The sequence below is a fragment of the Gymnoscopelus braueri genome (genome assembly GCF_963280865.1).
Source record: "Gymnoscopelus braueri genome assembly, chromosome: 3".
Lineage (NCBI taxonomy): Eukaryota > Metazoa > Chordata > Actinopteri > Myctophiformes > Myctophidae > Gymnoscopelus > Gymnoscopelus braueri.
Genome location: NC_137612.1, coordinates 42,026,683 through 42,043,695, shown reverse-complemented (window position 1 = coordinate 42,043,695; position 17,013 = coordinate 42,026,683). Strand labels below are relative to the sequence as shown.

Genomic DNA, 17,013 nt, shown 5'->3' with positions numbered 1-17,013 from the left:
TTTTCATATTCCATCCTGATTGGCTACACGCACATTCCCACTAGGCCGAGGAAGAAACGCCACACTTTTCACATGGTCCTATTATGGGCCGATTTTTGCGAATCAATTTTTTTATATTACTCCTACCGATTATGTCTGTATTCATGTCTATAATCATATGATCAAGACGGATCTGTCCAATTTTTCATATTCCATCCTGATTGGCTAAGATTGGAGGGAGAGAGACAGAGAGAGACAGAGAGAGGGGGGGTGGAATAAAGCCCAATAGAATAGAGGGAGACACCAGTGTGTACGTGCAGGTAGTGTGCCACCTTTTGTACTGCGTCATACGACGGTGTCGCTCGCCAAAACTATCAGACCTACAAGCTTCTGGGGGGCAAGCAACACCCTTTAAATGAAGCTTAACGTGCATGAATGTAAGTAGCCCAAGGGACAAGGACTGACACACACACAGATCTCCATATATGGCCATAAATGTCACATAGGCAGTGGCACGAAGGTGTCGAACTCTAGAGGTTCTGGACAAATCTCTAGTTTATTTATATACAATTAAGGCATTGTGAGCTTGTTATGGCTGCACTGCCTTAGCCTGGGACCAGACGAATCTGCGAGTGCAAAAAAAATCGCACTCTGCGATTTCAGGACTGTGATTGGCCAGTGTCACGTGACACATGTGCATAGCCCTATATAAGAAACCATAACTTAAAAAAAAAAACATAATTTGTTTTTTTTAAGTTATGGTTTCTTCCATCATAAAGAGTGTTTCAATAAATGTATTTATTATTTGTACATGATTGGTTGACTCCATTCAGTATTGTGATTAGCTAGCAAGACACCGCCCACTTCACACAGGGTGTGATTTTTATTACTCCTACAGATTTTGTCTAAACATCACGCAAATCGGTACACATTATCTCTATAGTCATGTGATCAAGACGGATTTGTCCCATTTTTCATATTCCATCCTGATTGGCTACACGCACATTCCCACTAGGCCGAGGAAGAAACGCCACACTTTTCACATGGTCCTATTATGGGCCGATTTTTGCGAATCAATTTTTTTATATTACTCCTACCGATTATGTCTGTATTCATGTCTATAATCATATGATCAAGACGGATCTGTCCAATTTTTCATATTCCATCCTGATTGGCTAAGATTGGAGGGAGAGAGACAGAGAGAGACAGAGAGAGGGGGGGTGGAATAAAGCCCAATAGAATAGAGGGAGACACCAGTGTGTACGTGCAGGTAGTGTGCCACCTTTTGTACTGCGTCATACGACGGTGTCGCTCGCCAAAACTATCAGACCTACAAGCTTCTGGGGGGCAAGCAACACCCTTTAAATGAAGCTTAACGTGCATGAATGTAAGTAGCCCAAGGGACAAGGACTGACACACACACAGATCTCCATATATGGCCATAAATGTCACATAGGCAGTGGCACGAAGGTGTCGAACTCTAGAGGTTCTGGACAAATCTCTAGTTTATTTATATACAATTAAGGCATTGTGAGCTTGTTATGGCTGCACTGCCTTAGCCTGGGACCAGACGAATCTGCGAGTGCAAAAAAAATCGCACTCTGCGATTTGGGTCTGGCACCGCTCCATAGAGAATCCATTTCCTGCTCCAGAAGACGTGAGTGACCAATCAGGGCCCAGTATTCGAATGTGGGAGACTGTAATTGGTAGTTGGTTGTAGGTCTAACCAATTGCGTCGAGGGCCATTGTTTTGATCCCGCCCCTTGGGAAAAAAACTTCCTCATGGAAGCACCAGACTCATGTCCATTGTCCACGCAGTGATATAGTCTGGCTACGCGAGGCTAGCACTGCCTGCAGCAGCCTCTTCTACACTTAAGTTTGAATTTAATATCAAATAGTCAGCAGAGTGAACAAATCAATTGCCCATTTACCATACAGTAGTATTATACTACTACAGTAGATATAAAATCAAATGAAAATCAAATCAAACACTCTCTGCAGGACAGACGTTTATTTGTCTGTAGGGCAGACTGTCGTTTTCTCCCAGGAGAAAACAACAGGGACGGTTGTCTGGACGTTTCTTTCCAGGAAGTCGAACAAAGGGTTCCACCAGGCCCTCGAAAGGTAGTTGTTGGGCGCCTGTCGCAGTGCGTGTGTATTGGCCATTGTGTGGTACCACCAAAACAACCTGCTGGTGACGAAGTAGCCGACGATGACGTCGATGCTGTAGTGCTCGTGACTAATCAGGACACAGAGGACACCTGTGGCGCTTAGCAACCAACACAGCCAATGGTACCACCAACAACGCATGGACGGCGGGGAGTACTCTTTAATGAAGAGGTAGAGGAGAGTCAACATCAAAGTGTGTCCACTGAAGAGATAGTCGCCACACATGGTGTCAGACGTCAAAGTCAGACCTCCCTTTGAGACTAACTGTAACGTCCTCCAGAACCTCCCTGTAGTGTTGTCGAACAATTTGGGAGCACAGATGATGTGCTTTCCGGGAACAGGCAGAGTTGTAACGTACATGGTGACGCAACGATACATGTACAGAGTACCGACTAGGAAGAAAAATCTACGACCTACGATAGACTTATGTTTTAAAGACAGCCACTGAGCGAGCCACAGTACGCACAGTACGAGTACGATGACCTCAGAGATGGTGAACGCCATGGGGATTCCGTCCCAGTAGTCAAAGAACTTATCAGGGAGGGGGGGTCTATCAGGGACCCTCTCGTGCACCACGGTGATGATTACCCCGGTGAGGAGAACGTTAAACAGGGCGTAGAGGTAGGCCATGCTGAACTTCCACCACTCGTTGGGCAGCGGGTTGTCGGTGTGTCCCTCTGGGATCGGGACCGTAACATCGTCACAGTGACAGCTGATTTGGTGGAGACTATGGAGAGTCTCACCGCTGTAGTCGTCCTTGCCCGTTGCCACGGGAGACCAGACAGTATCCACCTCCTCCATCCAGTTGCTGTTGGCGACCTGACGATGCGGGAGGGGTGGGATCGAAGGGGGCTCAGCTGTCATCATGGTGACTTCCAAATGGGAAGGGATGTCATCATAGTCACGGATGAGTTCAGAAGCCGCCATGAAGGAAGGATTGGTCAAGAAATCTTTTCACTGCTTAGTCAACCAGGTAAGTAGATGATCAGTTAACCAATTATGAAGTTGTTGGTGGTGGTTGAATTATGAGGTATTGACTCTCAAGCAATCACTGCCTCAGGATATCAGCGGGCCAATCAGGACAATGTACCGTTTCAGACGGATATCAATTGTTCTAATCTGATCCAGCTGTAATAGTATTTAGCGTGTAAACACTTCCTGTATTAGGTATTGATTGCTCTGGCCCTGTATACAAGACTAATCCAACATTACAGGTTTCAACATTTGATGGGTCAGGCAGTGATCAATGGTCAATTTCCCCTGCTGGATGAGGTACAGAATTGAATGGCCAGATATTGGACAGGTCTGGATCAGGATAATGGTGCTAAATGCTGACGGTAATATTCTACCAAAAAAAAGACTCACCGGTCACTCTCATCCTTCCCTCCTCTCTCTTCACCAGCCTCAATACCCTAAGAACTCTTTTAACAGTTCAGATATCAGAGTGTGAATGACAGGTCTAGCAGTTCATCAGACTTATATAGGCTATACAGATGTGTTTCGTCATGACTTACAGACAAATGACGTATGCCTTCCAATATGAGGTCGGTCCTCTTTTCCAAGTCACTCAAAGAGTGGATTCCAGACAAAACCGAGAGCAGGCCGGACCCATTAAATGGTAAACTCCATGATATGTAGGATAATAGTGTCCTTGAATGTTAAAGTGGTGAATATAATGCATCCACAGAGCTTCACCAACATATCCCTTTATCACTGACCCAGCTGCTACAAGGGGAGGAACAAACTCAAATATGATTTACTGGAACCCTTCTCAAACTTCAAAATAATGCTGGTCTTAAGGTACCAGAGAATGACTGACAGCTTGCCTGCTCATGTTTAAAAGCAAACTGCAGCAGTAATAGAATTACCAGTAAAGCGTCAAAGGTAAGCTGGACATCGCTGGTCTGCCGGAAGTCCAAGTAGTTCATCAACAGATCTCTGGTGTCCAACTGCATAAAGACTGCCAGCAGCTGACAGACAGACAGACAGACAGACAGACAGACAGACAGACAGGAGGGGGAAATACTATTAGAACAAACATAAGAATACCTGTTTTGGCCTGGGTCTCTATGTGACAGTTTTGTATAGTGTATCCTGATGTGCGTGCAGGTGTGTGGTGTTATTGTAGGATTATTATGAATCATAGTTTATATGGTTGGTTATATGGTTGGACACAAAACTGCCTAAATGTGTGTGAAATTTGCAACCGCAGTTGCTAAATCAACTAAGGGGGAAAAGAAGAGAAATGTCCTAAGGGTTATCTTAAAGGTTACAACAATATACTGTATACCTAGTACAAGAGTTTAGTCTTTATACGTGGGGTAACTCAACAGCGCCACTTGAAGGTAGGTCACCCAGCGGTATTCAGGCGGTACTATTCTATTTGATGTGTGGGTGCTGGTATTCAGGCAGTACTACTCTATTTGATGTGTGGGCTCTGGTATTTGGGTGGTACTACTCTATTTGATGTGTGGGCGCTGGTATTTGGGTGGTACTACTCTATTTGATGTGTGGGCGCTGGTATTCAGAAGTACTACTGTATTGGATGTGTGGGCGCTGGTATTCAGGCAGTACTACTCTATTTGTGCTGATTAGAGCAATGGTCACTGAGTTCTGGCCATTTGAAATGTTAGAAACGGCTGTAACACTGCTGTAGTATGTGTGCCTTGTTCATTCTCGTGTAACACTGCTGTAGTATGTGCGCCTTGTACATTCTCGTGTTAAGTGCACTGTTAATGCAGCCATTGCAGTGTCAACAGTGAATGTGCAATGATGATGTTTTATATATTAGCCCATTAACACATTGGGTGCCAGAGGTTTATTAAAATATTATACGTTGAGTGCCAGCATTTCTTCCATCCACTTGCGTTATACATTTCGTGCTGTGAGAAGCCCCGACGCGGAAATGCATGTAAACAAAGCGTGCGTGCGAGACGGCGGAGGGTCCCGACTAACGCCTGGAACAATAATATTTCCAACGCGACCCTCCATTGCAGCGTGATCGCCGATCGAAAACGGCTCGTTTCCACCACATTAAAAAGAAATGGAGATATTAAGCTTTTAATCAAGGAGATAACATTGAAAACGCCGACCGGAAGGATTTTTGACATGGAGCCACATCCAGCCTCTTCTTCTCAGAAACTGCTTGGGTGATGTCAAAGTTTCGTTTTAGCGCCCCACGTGGCCCACATGTATAAAAATAGAATTGGGTCAAAAACGGTCCGGACCGTTTTCGGCACTTCTCGTTTGGACCCTCAAAAACGGTCCGGACCGTTTTTGGCATTCAATGTGTTAAGACCTGGAACGCATCTGTGTCACTTTTTGATTTGAGCTAAAAAGCATTATTTTACACTTTGGCTATCAAAAAATAGCAGATATACAAACTCATAGCGCAGCACCACGAGCTTGTAGATCTGCTATTTTTGAGAAATCGTGAAAATGTGTGCAAATCTTTGAATATATATTGTTTTAAAGCGAACATTTTTAACTCAAATCTTTGTTTCTGGGGGTCCCTGGAACAAAATATTTTGAGATGGGGGTCAGCGGCCAAATACATATAATTTTGGGGGTCCTTGACATGAAAAGGTTTGAGCACCACTGATATAGAAACTTTTTTTTTTTTTCAGAGTACTGTTGGGATTTAGAAGACCTTTCTAGAATCGGCTTCAGGTCTTAATGGGTTAGTTATACATGTTATGACTCTCACCTCTTGGTAGTCTCCCAGTGGTGTTAGGTACTGGAGGATCAGCCTCTGCTCCATTGCGGAGCTCAGCGGTGACAGGCAGTAGTCGGAGCCAATCATCATGGAGATGGAGCTCACCTCCGACCAGGAGGTGCCGGCCGTGCCACTGGCCGGCTCGCCGCCCGTGGCGTCTCGTCTCTCGTGCCCGGTGTCGTCCATAGCCGACGCGGAGGAAGGAGCAAAATCCAGCTTCTGTTTGGCCTTCCTGCCGTTCTCTCGCAGCGATTTCTTCCTGCCTCCGACAGCTCCACCTCCTGCCGGCCTCCCCTCCATCTCCCAGGGACAAGAGTACACAAGGGGAGGGAGAGGTCGGACCAGACCGGAACTTCCGCCGATGCCAGCGTTCTTCTGAGCCGAGCCGAGGAAAAAGCGTTTGGACGGCGGCTCTGACCTGCTGGTCTCTCCATCTCTTTCCCTCCCATCTTCCTCCTCTCCCTCCTCTTCCTCTTTCTCTGTGAGCATGGCAGAGTTTTGTAAAGTGTGGGACCTGCTGTCATCTGTGGATGTGCAGGGAGCTTGATCCTGGGTCCCTGTGGGACTGTGAATTTTGGCTTCTAGGGACTGCAGCTCACGCAGACGGCGGATCATTATAGGTACCTGAGGTATGACAGGGTGAAATTACTTCACTGTTCTCACAATAGAGTGTGTGTGTGCGTGTGTGTGTGTGTGAGAGAGAGAGAGACATAACTGACCAACTGAGAGTTCTCATTCCTGTAGTTAGCTGCTATCTCCTGGCTGCTCATGGCTCTGGCTAACAGGCCAGTTGCATACACACACAACGGTCTCTTTGCTTCCTGAGCCCAGCTGAAGAGCTTCTCTACCAGACCCTCCTGTGGACGTACACAAAGTCAGAGATCACCTCCATATGTATTAACCGAGCTCTCCAAAATACTACCTACAAAGCCAAAAGGAGAAAAAAGGTTTTCCAGTGCATGCAGACACACAGAAGAGACAAACTCTGGTTACAGTATAATAATTAGGGATGGGAGCCTTGAATATTCGCAGACTTAGGGGAGAAAATGTGCAATCGATTGTAAAAGTTGTAAAAATAAAATAAAAAAAAAGAGTGGGAATGGCTTCCGCGCAATATTTTGGAATGTTAATTCAACTAAAGCTGTGCATACATACAAACATACATACAGACTTGTCCATGGTTTTATATAATGATGGATTGATGGACATTCCACATTCCAGTGGTATCCTTTAATAGCAGGCAGCTAGAATAACAAAGACTACAGGTGGATGTTACCAGCTCAGTGGCCTGAGATTGGGAGGTCGGGGTTCAATCCACGGCCGAGTCATACCAAAGACAATACAACTGGTACCCAATGCCGTCGGTTCCCAAGGCTACTAAGTGGATGTAGTTAACTCCCTGCCATGGTAGGACAGAAAACCAGAAATACTAGTGGGTCCCTGAGGACCAGGTTTAGGGAACCGGGTTTCAAATGCTTACTCTGATTATGAGTTACAGAAACAGTAAAATGCGTCTGTAAATCCTTTTTTCTCTGAATGTAAATGGAGTCCTACCTTCTCCTGATACACCACACCACTCTCCAGGCCAGGCATGATGTTCTGCAGCAGACGACAGGCTGCCGTGTTGAGGTCTAGCTCTCTGCTGGTCATGATGTAGCTGTTCAACAGCTGGAACACACAGAACACCAGTAAATGGTAAAGTGAAGTTTTCCGTCCTTTGCCTTCCCTCCCAAAATTTAAAAAAGATCCTCTGGCTTTTGTCACCCTACTGGCAAGGAGACTCATCTTGATTAATTTGGAAATCAGCTGTCTCTCCCTCTCATATTCATTGGATGAGAGATATCCTGAATTTTCTTAGACTGGAGAAAATTAGACTATTCTTGAGTGGCTCCGCCAAAAATGTGGGAAAATATGGAGTCCATTCTATGTACAAACGATACATTTTCCTTTCATTCCTGACTGAAGTATTGAATGAGGTCTGGTGGAGTATTGTTACTGGGGGGGTCATTGTGGCGGGAGTGCTGGTGTTTGTTTCTGTAAAAACAACAAAAAAGGCACCAACTCACTGCATTAGTGAAGTCATCGTTCTTGAAGAGCATCTTCAGGATTTGTCCCAGCATGCAATCTGGGTCCGCTCTTCCTAAAAAATAAAAACACACACGCACCAAACCATGAGCAAGTCACCAGCATACACTGACATTTACTAGCCTGGAAACCAGACAAATCTGCGGCTGCCAGAGCGAAATCTAGGCTAGACATTTATAGCCCTACTTTATGGTCCCACTAATACTTTAACTACTGTACATTTATATCAGCTATAAATTTAAATAAGAGCCGAGTCTGGAATGGTTCTTGTGAATTCAATCAAGAAACATAAGAGTGTGGAAGTGGAGTGGAGAGAAGGTTCCAAAATGACTGGAAAAACCCAGAGTTTCAGCAGACACTTTTTTTATTCAATAGGTATACAGGAACCAAACTGCAACATAGCTTGATTCTATATACACTATGTACTCAACTGGTTTTTCTCTCATCGGTCTTGGCAAACCGATACCTTAACTCCTGGGGTACCATCCAACCTGGGCATCAAGACATAGACTTATCATTTTAATTTAATTAAACAATTCCCTATTGTCTCATCTCCAACAAATGTAATTAGTATATCTATGCATGATGCCTCCCTAAAGCACACATTTGATATATTCTCCCACGTTCTGCCTTAAACACAGTCTTCTAAAAGACCAACAAGAAAATAATAAGAAGGGTACAGTATGTGAAGTGGATATTTACCAGGATGTCGGTCATCAAATGGGTCAGGGTCTGCTTTGTGGTACTGCTCGGTCTCTCTCTCAATCAGCTCAGATGTTCTAACACATGATGGGAGTCATCACAAACACAAGTTCACAGGCAAAATGTTTGTTACATATCAGACACCTCTCAAGTGATTTTGCAGACACTCTTATCTGCCCTAACCCCAACCCTTAATAATTAACTCATTCACTGCCACTGACGTAAAAAACGTAATTTTTTCCAATTACCAAATCTGCCACTGCACCGACGTAAAAACGTAATTTTGCAAAAGAATTTTTTAAAACAAGATCTCAAGGTCCTTCATCTCTCGCAGTGACACATTTCATTGTAGCACACCCGGATACGGAAATACGTCAGATCGAAGATTTTCGGTTCCGTCCGCTTCCTGTTTAGGTCCCGCCATAAAACGGTATTTTCTCGGCTTTGCATTTCTCCGCCGTGGAATGCTGTTTAGCGACGCTGTTTTGAAACTGCTACTACTGCAAAATGGAATGTCGCCGATTGCAAATTTCTTCTCTGGGCCACTCACACAACTACCCTGTGTGTCTACAAACAGTTGAACACGCGATCATAAGGGATTTAGCGAGGTCTGTGGCGAGGTGGAAAAAGTAAGTGAGTTTTCCGTTTACATAGCGAAACATGGTGTTTTTACACTGGGCTGGAGGAGAGAGACTCCGCCCCAATCGGAATGTTTGTTGTTTGAGCGGCGTGCACGACTCGCCTGTGTGTTTAGAAACGATTGCACTTGCGATCATAATGGGGGGGGAAAAAATTGTGGATTTTTTAAAGTTATAAAAAACTAAATCGCTGGCATTGGGCAAACACAGCCAGAAATAAGTCTGGCAGGGAATGAGTTAAGTAGAGATGATATAATAATTGCAATAATTACATATTTGTTAACAAATTCCCATTTCCATTCAATTACTTTGTCGTTGTCATTGTAGGTGCAAGGGAATAACAATTTGGAACTCCAGAGTTAATGCACTAAAAGAGAATAATAGCCATACAGCTGTAGGAGTTTAAAAATCTCATCACTTCCATCATTCTAGATGGAAGTGTGTTCTATGCTAGATTTATTTCCTTTAAATACCTAAATCACATTGTTCTTATGTGAGGAGATAATATATAATGTGTGTCAAATGATGCGTTTGACATCATCATAGATATTGCATATGCATCATAGAATGCATAAGGTATTGTTGCCACACTATACTGTATATGATTTCCTCACATCTGATCTGAACAATGGAATTCAGACAGGTTCACAATCAGCAAAGTTTCCTTTCAAGTAAGGACCATCAGTAACATTTTAGTAACACTCGTGTCATGCACAGGTCTACACAACCGGGGTTGGGAACTACTGCTCTATACAATCTCTCTTATTTGCACATTTGAAATCAAATTTAGACCCACTTGGTAAGGATGGAGACGAGCTCCTCTGTTGTGGCCTCCTGCTTCTGTACCCATTGTTCCAGTAGGATGGTTAGCTCCGCCTTGGCGTCAACAGGAGCGGTAGTTTTTTCACTGCCCGCTGACGCCACAGCTGCTGCGGGGGAAGACATCGTTCCCTGGGAGATGGTAGACATACAGAGGAAAGAGCACAAAAGCAAAATAGATGGGCGAATTGGACATAACAGAAGACCAGAGATGAGGAGGGGAAAGGGGGAGATGATAAACAAGGGGAGAAGATGGCATTCTGCCATGAAAGGTGGACCTTTTTTTTCCTCTTTTCTTTTTAACACATATCTCTCGCTCTTCAACACTTTGGTTCCGATTAATTACGGCTGCACGATATGGACAAAACTTAATGTCTTGATATTTATGCCAAATATCAAGATAGTGATACGATATACGATATGAATTCACATTTGTTATTTGATACTTTAAGGTAAATTACAAGAAAACTAAGGATGATTCTTCTTCTTCAAAAAAAGCACATTACAATTTAATTACACTCATAATTTGAATTCTGCTGACCAGAAGTCAAATGTTACTTTCCTACAACATGAAGAACTTCAGATTATCGGATGTGATACTCATCGTTTCATAATCATCCAAAATCGCTATTTTGACTTTAATAAAGTCCCTTTTAAGTGATGCACGCTCTACCTCTGATGCAGCAGCCACCACTTTCTCTGAAAGGTAGTTTTGTAGTCAGACTGGCCTAACAGTGGAAAATGATGAGCGCATAGCCGATCAACACTCTTTTCTGTATTTGTGTAAAAGACGCAGCTAAGTCCCAAGCTCCAGGACTGAAGCATTTTCCTTCATACTAAAGTTACTAAAATCATGTGATATTATTTCAGTCTCTCTCCTTTCTTGTTCACTCTTTTTCTTAGACTCTCACACGAGCACACACTCAACTTGAGATGACAGCTGTTAACAGCTGTCAACAGCTGAGCTGTTGTCCTACACACAATGTAGTGGACTCACTGGACTGCTCTTGATTGAGACACCCCCAATAAAATCAACTTTACAAAAATAATGAAGCACATTCACATATATACAATCAGTCTTTTGCCAAATTGCAGTTGACCTGTTCAACAGAACTTGATGAGCGCTAAAACTGTATGAAATGTAATCTGTGATTGTCATGTACAATAGGTACTAATATAATAGGTTCAAATATGATGCTACTGTATTGTTGTCATGTGCAAATTGTTTTGTCATAAACGGTAAATAAATAAAAAATGCATGCATAAATACGGGTGGTTATGACACTCATCCCATCTTGTGTTTATTTGTTTGTGTGCTTTGTATTATTATCTGTTTTTTGGGGGGGAGCAATTGAGTAATTTATTCCATTTAAAACTTCCATTGAGTTTGTTCAAGTTAGTTTATAATACATGTTTTTAATTAAACATAATGTTCATAATATAGAAGAAGCTTTGTGATGTAGTTTGTGTTACTGTAAATCTCACTTTCAAAACATTATTTTTTCATATTAATCACTAATGAACATTGGCCACAATAATAGGGTTAATGGTCTCGTTGATTAATCGATATATCGGACCATAAACAGTTATAGTTCGACCCCTACAACTTCCAACAGGTGGCCATGACAGTTAACGTTCATCAACTGCAGAGACCGTACAGTGTGTGCTCTGTGTGAGCTAAGCTACTCAGTGCCAATCAGCCTAGTTACACCGAAATGGGTGACCTATTGAAGCCTGTGACTCCACAGGTCACTGCTGTGAAAAGATTTGGGCTGTTATTAACATGTTCTGTGTGAGATGATGGTGACATGTTTTCAAGTTATAACTAGTGTTGGGAAAAGTACTCAGATTTCTTTACTTAAGTAAAAGTATCAATGCTGCAATGTAGAAATACTCTGTTTCAAGTAAAAGTCCGGAATTCAAAATGTACTTGAGTAAAAGTACATAAGTATTGGCTTCAAAATGTACTTAAAGTACCAAAAGTAAAAGTACTCATTATGCAGAATGTCTCATTTCATAACATTTTCAAATGTATAAAATGCATTAAAATCTTCTGAAAAAAAGCTGATCTACAAGCTCACAATGCGTCGCATAGCGACACATTGTGAGCTTGTAGAGCTAGAAATCTAGATTTCTAAATATTAAGAAAAGACTAACAGACCATGTGTCAGTATACAACAGAGCTAGTGGCAATAATGTTGGCCTTGCAGTGAATAGAGGAGAAGGAAATACACAACACAGTCATTGCATCTGATAGCTTTTCAGCACTAGTGTTGAATCAGGTAGATCCGCATGCAGAATGGACCTTATCAGTGAAATATTTAAGATTATGTATAGAGTAGGAGAGAAAGGCATAGCAACACGTTTCCTGTGGGTTCCAGCTCATGCTGGTGTGGAGGGAAATGAGCAGGTAGATATTCTGGCCAAACAAACACTATGAATTAACTCATTCAGTGCCATTGACGTGTAACACGTCCATTTTTGACGTCTAACACGTCCAAACCGTGTTTTCAGTGTTTACGCTAGATGGCGCTGTTCGACAACCTATGAGTGATCCTATGACTTCTGGAGAAGAGTAGATCCAGAAATAATGTGATCACAACAAACCCAGCCCTGTCCGATCTGATGTTAAAGATTTAGAAAAAATATATTTTTCAGCCAACAACTAAAGAACAGAGGGTAGCGGTGACTCGCTTTTTTTTCTTCGATGGAAGCAGGGACACTCCTCCGTCTTTTGAGACACTGTGTGTCGATCGTCCTGGAACTAAATATTCTGTGGCTCTTGCAACGTTAGTAAAAACGCTGGCACTGCTGACTTAATCAATTCTGGCACTCAATGAAAGCAAGTAAAAATACATGTACTATTAAGTGGGAGTGAAGTCAAACCACTTAATAGGACATATACACAGTCAGTATGGCATGAGTATTGGGATGATGGGGAGGTTGGAAGGCACCAGTATAACATTCAAAAACAGGTCGGTACTGAGAGGGCGGTGGATTGGAATAGGAAGGAGGAGAGTATTATCGCTCGTCTGAGAATTGGGCATTCAGGTCTTAACGACGCACTACATAACATAGGGCAAAATCCAACAGGATGATGTACAGAATGTGATGAACAAGAAACAGTTGAACATGTACTTCTCCATTGTAGGAAGTACAATAGTGAGAGGAATGAGTTATATCAGTTGTTGGGAAAGGTAAAACATTATGATTTAACACTGTCAGGTCTCTTAGGAAAACAGCAGGCAAAATATATCATAACATTATTAAGTTCATAAGAGTAACCCACTTAGTTAATAGAATATAGGAGGCGCTCGGGTGGCGCAGTGGTAAAGTCCCTGCCCACCACCACGGAGGTTGTGCGTTCGAATCCACCGCGGTGCATCCGGCTTTATCGGGCGTCTATGTGAACACAATTAGCCCGTGTTCGGGGGAGGGAAGACGGGGCGGGAAGGGTGATATTGGTTATTGCGCGTACTCCTGCGGCGGCACCTGTTAGAGGGGAGTGTTGGACGGGAGGAGTAGCACGAAGGCCTTACATCCTCCCGGTGGGGGCTCCTCACTGGTAGGTGAGTCAGTAGGTTACAACAGCAGTGACAACACAGAAATATAATGACTACATTGGGGAGAAAAGGGGGGTAACAAGAAATTGGCCACTCTAAAAAAATTAAAGAAAATGCTGTACAATCACTAGTTACACACTCCAGTCCAGTTGGTGGTGGTAATACATCTTAGTTGGTTTGCCAACCGCCAATAAACCAGAAAGAAGAAGACGACCGATTTCGATAGGCCACTACTATCCGTGTAACAGCTGACAGAGAGATAAGTAGCTAGCCGGGCTAACGTTAGTTAGCTCGACAGAGTCACGTCCGTTTTTAACATTAAGGTTTAACGTGACTTTCCTCTCCGACTTTGTCTCGTGTTTACGTGGCTTGTGTTCCACTTAAAAGAAATGTCCGCTACATAATGTGTGAACATAGTTGTATTTGTATAAACATTGTGAGGTGAGAGCCAGCATGTTAGTCCTCATGTGTAAAACAAACGGTCCTTACCGTTCGGAGGGTTCTATGGCGGTGCTTCAGACGGTGACGTTGTGTTCACACTGTGCTTGTTATACAAGCGGCTGGAGAAGACAGACGTGCAACAATGTGAGGACACAGAACAACGTGCAAACTGCACAAAGTTTCACCTATGTTTTCAAAACTTCTTCAACACGGCGGCGACGGAGCCTGACGTCACTCACTGACAGTCCGCTGTCGATGACGTATGTGTTGTTGGCATAATTATGGGACTTGTAGTTCCGGTGGACCAAATCAGTTCTCTCTCTAGCCACTTTTCCTCCGAGGTGGAAAGACTGGTGACGCGAGGTTACTAGCCACAGTCTAGCTCTCTCTCTCTCTCCCCCCCCCCCCGCCTCTCTTTCTCTTCGTGTGTGTGTGTGTGTGTGTGTGTGTGTGTGTGTGTGTGTGTGTGTGTGTGTGTGTGTGTGTGTGTGTGTGCACTGTGCAGTGGTGGAAAAAGTACTCCCATTAAGTAAAAGTATCAATACTCCAATGTAGAAATACTCTGTTTACAAGTAAGAGTCCGGAATTCAAAATCTACTTGATTAAAAGTACAAAAGTATTGGTATCAAAATATACTTAAAGTACAAAAGTAAAAGTGCTCATTATGCAGAATGTCCCATTTCACAAGTTTTCAAATGTATTCCTTAGAAAATAGCCAATCTACAAACTTGTAGATTGGCTATTTTCGAATGGCCGAAATTTATATAGGGCTAAGTGGTTAATGTATGTTTTGTAATAATAATAAACAAAATCTACAAAGTAACTAGTAACTAAAGATTTCAAATAATTGTAGTGGAGTAGAAGTATAATATTTGCCTCTGAGATGTAGTGGAGTAGAAGTAAAAGAACTGAAAATTGGAAATACTCCAGCAAAGTAAAAATACCTCAAAATTGTACTTAAGTACAGTACTTGAGTAAATGTACTAGTTACTTTGTGCGTGCGTGCGTGTGTATTGTAACAATCTCTATCTCTACTATCAGCTTGTTCAGGTTTCAAGCACAGAGTACTTGGTGGCCAGTCTATGACGTCATTCATCTATGATGTCACCACTGTGAAGTCAGGCATATCAATATTTGGGCATAATCCGTGAACACAGGTAGACAGACCCCATGGACAAGTTAATCAACGCTATAGCCGGGGCACATTGCCCGGGTTATAGCGTGGATGAAATGGGCACGTATGGGTACTCAGAGGTCAGCCTATGACATCAGTTCTATGTCAGAACTGTGACATCAAGCACATCATATTTGATTGTTGCACGTGACATTCCTCGGATAACACTCCGCAGTGAAAATATGATGCCTGACATCATAGTAGCTGACCGGCATCATTATGACTGGACTGGAGCCAGCCACTCATATAAAGGAAAGAAACCGCCTCGCATACAGTAACTCAGATTTTGTGCCGTCGTTCTTCCGTACTAATAGACACACCATCAAAGGGTATGCCGGGACAAGATCTGTTGTGTTTGCAGAACATGGCGTCTGTCACCTTCCATAAAGCCTGCCGGGTTCTGCGTCAGATTTCCATCCTTTTCTCTGTCTTGGGTCTGCTGCTATTGGTGTCTATCTTTCTTTATGGAATCTTCTGTTATTTGTACATGCCGCCCACCATCTTCTCTGCACCTGTCCACTACCACTACAGGTCTGACTGTGATGCCGCCGAAGCAGTACTTTGTTCATTCCCCACAGCCAATATCGCCTTTCTGAAGAACGGACGAGACCAGGTGATGGCTTATGGTCAGCCATATAGGATATCTTTGGAATTAGAAATACCAGAGTCTCCAGTAAACAAACAGCTAGGCATGTTTATGATCAAGATATCTTGTTACACTAAGGGTGGAGAGATAGTGTCATCCGTGGCGCATTCTGCGATGTTGCATTATCGCTCTAGCCTTCTAGAGACTCTGAGCACTCTGTTTTTCTCTCCTCTTCTGCTGACCGGGATATCAGAGCAGAAGCAACTCATAGAAGTGGAGCTGTTCTCAGACTACAAATCCACTGCTGATCAACCTACATCTGGTGCCGTCATCGAGATCCAGTCTAAACAGGTGCAGATCTATTCAGCTCAGTTTAAAATACATGCCTACTTTACTGGTATAGGATATGTCCTGTACAACTTCCCCATAACATCTGCAGTAATCGGTGTGGCCATTCATTTTGCTTTGCTCATTGTGATTGTGCTTTTGAGCTACCCACGGTTTATATGGCAAGGCCTCTGGCCCCCAGAGAATTTAAGCGACAGTTATGTGACAGTTAAGATGGGAGACAACATCCACTTCCAGCAGAAGAAAGAGGAGGCTCAGAAGCGCAGGGAGTTGGTTTCCTCACTGAGAACTTCACATGCCTCGTGAAATTGGAGAATGAGCGATTTGATGACACTGTAGTCAGTGGTATCAAAAAAGGAACCTTCAATTAACTCAGAGTCCCAATAATCCTTTGGAACTCTGAGATCACAGAAGTATCCTATTGGAGACATCTCAGCAGCCTCACCAGACTGTTCTCAGACAGCGACCTGTACCCTGGACGAGCCTGCAGAACCAGTGACCTGCAATGCACATATCTGTGAAGTATTACATACAGTAATTGGAGAGCAAACCAGTAGCTCAATTGCCTCCAAACTTGCCACAAATATTGATCAAGGATCTGGCCTTGTGCATATAATTTGTACATTAAATATTGCTCAGGGGTCATGCCTTTGCACAGCCAACATATTTCCCTGCCATTGAGCATATAATTAGCACACTTTGCAAAAGCAGTCCATTTTAAGATACTTGGAAAGTCAGTCTGGTGTCAATCATGTACCTCCATATTTGAATAAAGACTGTCACGACTCACGGAA

The 17,013-nt window shown here is 43.2% G+C and overlaps 3 protein-coding genes across 4 annotated transcripts in view; 1 reads left to right on the top strand and 2 right to left on the bottom strand.

Annotated features, from left to right (window-relative positions):
• The window catches only part of LOC308082639 (DDB1- and CUL4-associated factor 1-like), a 33,472-nt gene extending 19,150 nt beyond the window's left edge, over window positions 1–14,322 (bottom strand). The window contains exons 1-9 of one of the 2 annotated variants that reach the window (XM_080424519.1): window positions 14,160–14,322; window positions 10,085–10,239; window positions 8,651–8,727; window positions 8,380–8,439; window positions 7,930–8,003; window positions 7,418–7,531; window positions 6,583–6,720; window positions 5,855–6,487; window positions 4,017–4,118 (exon numbers count right to left, since the gene is read on the bottom strand). In XM_080424519.1, coding sequence (XP_080280645.1) covers window positions 4,017–4,118; window positions 5,855–6,487; window positions 6,583–6,720; window positions 7,418–7,531; window positions 7,930–8,003; window positions 8,380–8,439; window positions 8,651–8,727; window positions 10,085–10,233 — 1,347 coding nt within the window. In that variant the 5' untranslated portion in view covers window positions 10,234–10,239; window positions 14,160–14,322. The remainder of the gene's footprint in view (window positions 1–4,016; window positions 4,119–5,854; window positions 6,488–6,582; window positions 6,721–7,417; window positions 7,532–7,929; window positions 8,004–8,379; window positions 8,440–8,650; window positions 8,728–10,084; window positions 10,240–14,159) is intronic. The other variant, XM_080424520.1, reaches the window with a different exon arrangement.
• Window positions 1,990–3,075, bottom strand: LOC308082921 (phosphatidylcholine:ceramide cholinephosphotransferase 2-like; the record flags this gene model as incomplete). Its single annotated transcript, XM_080425002.1, has 1 exon — window positions 1,990–3,075. One exon carries the CDS (start codon window positions 3,073–3,075, stop codon window positions 1,990–1,992), a length of 1,086 nt encoding a protein of 361 aa, XP_080281128.1.
• A 1,294-nt stretch (window positions 14,323–15,616) lies between the features above and the next one.
• Window positions 15,617–16,525, top strand: LOC308081930 (seipin-like; the record flags this gene model as incomplete). Its single annotated transcript, XM_080423546.1, has 1 exon — window positions 15,617–16,525. The coding sequence occupies one exon, from the start codon at window positions 15,617–15,619 to the stop codon at window positions 16,523–16,525; it is 909 nt and encodes a 302-aa protein (XP_080279672.1).
• Window positions 16,526–17,013: the final 488 nt, after the last annotated feature.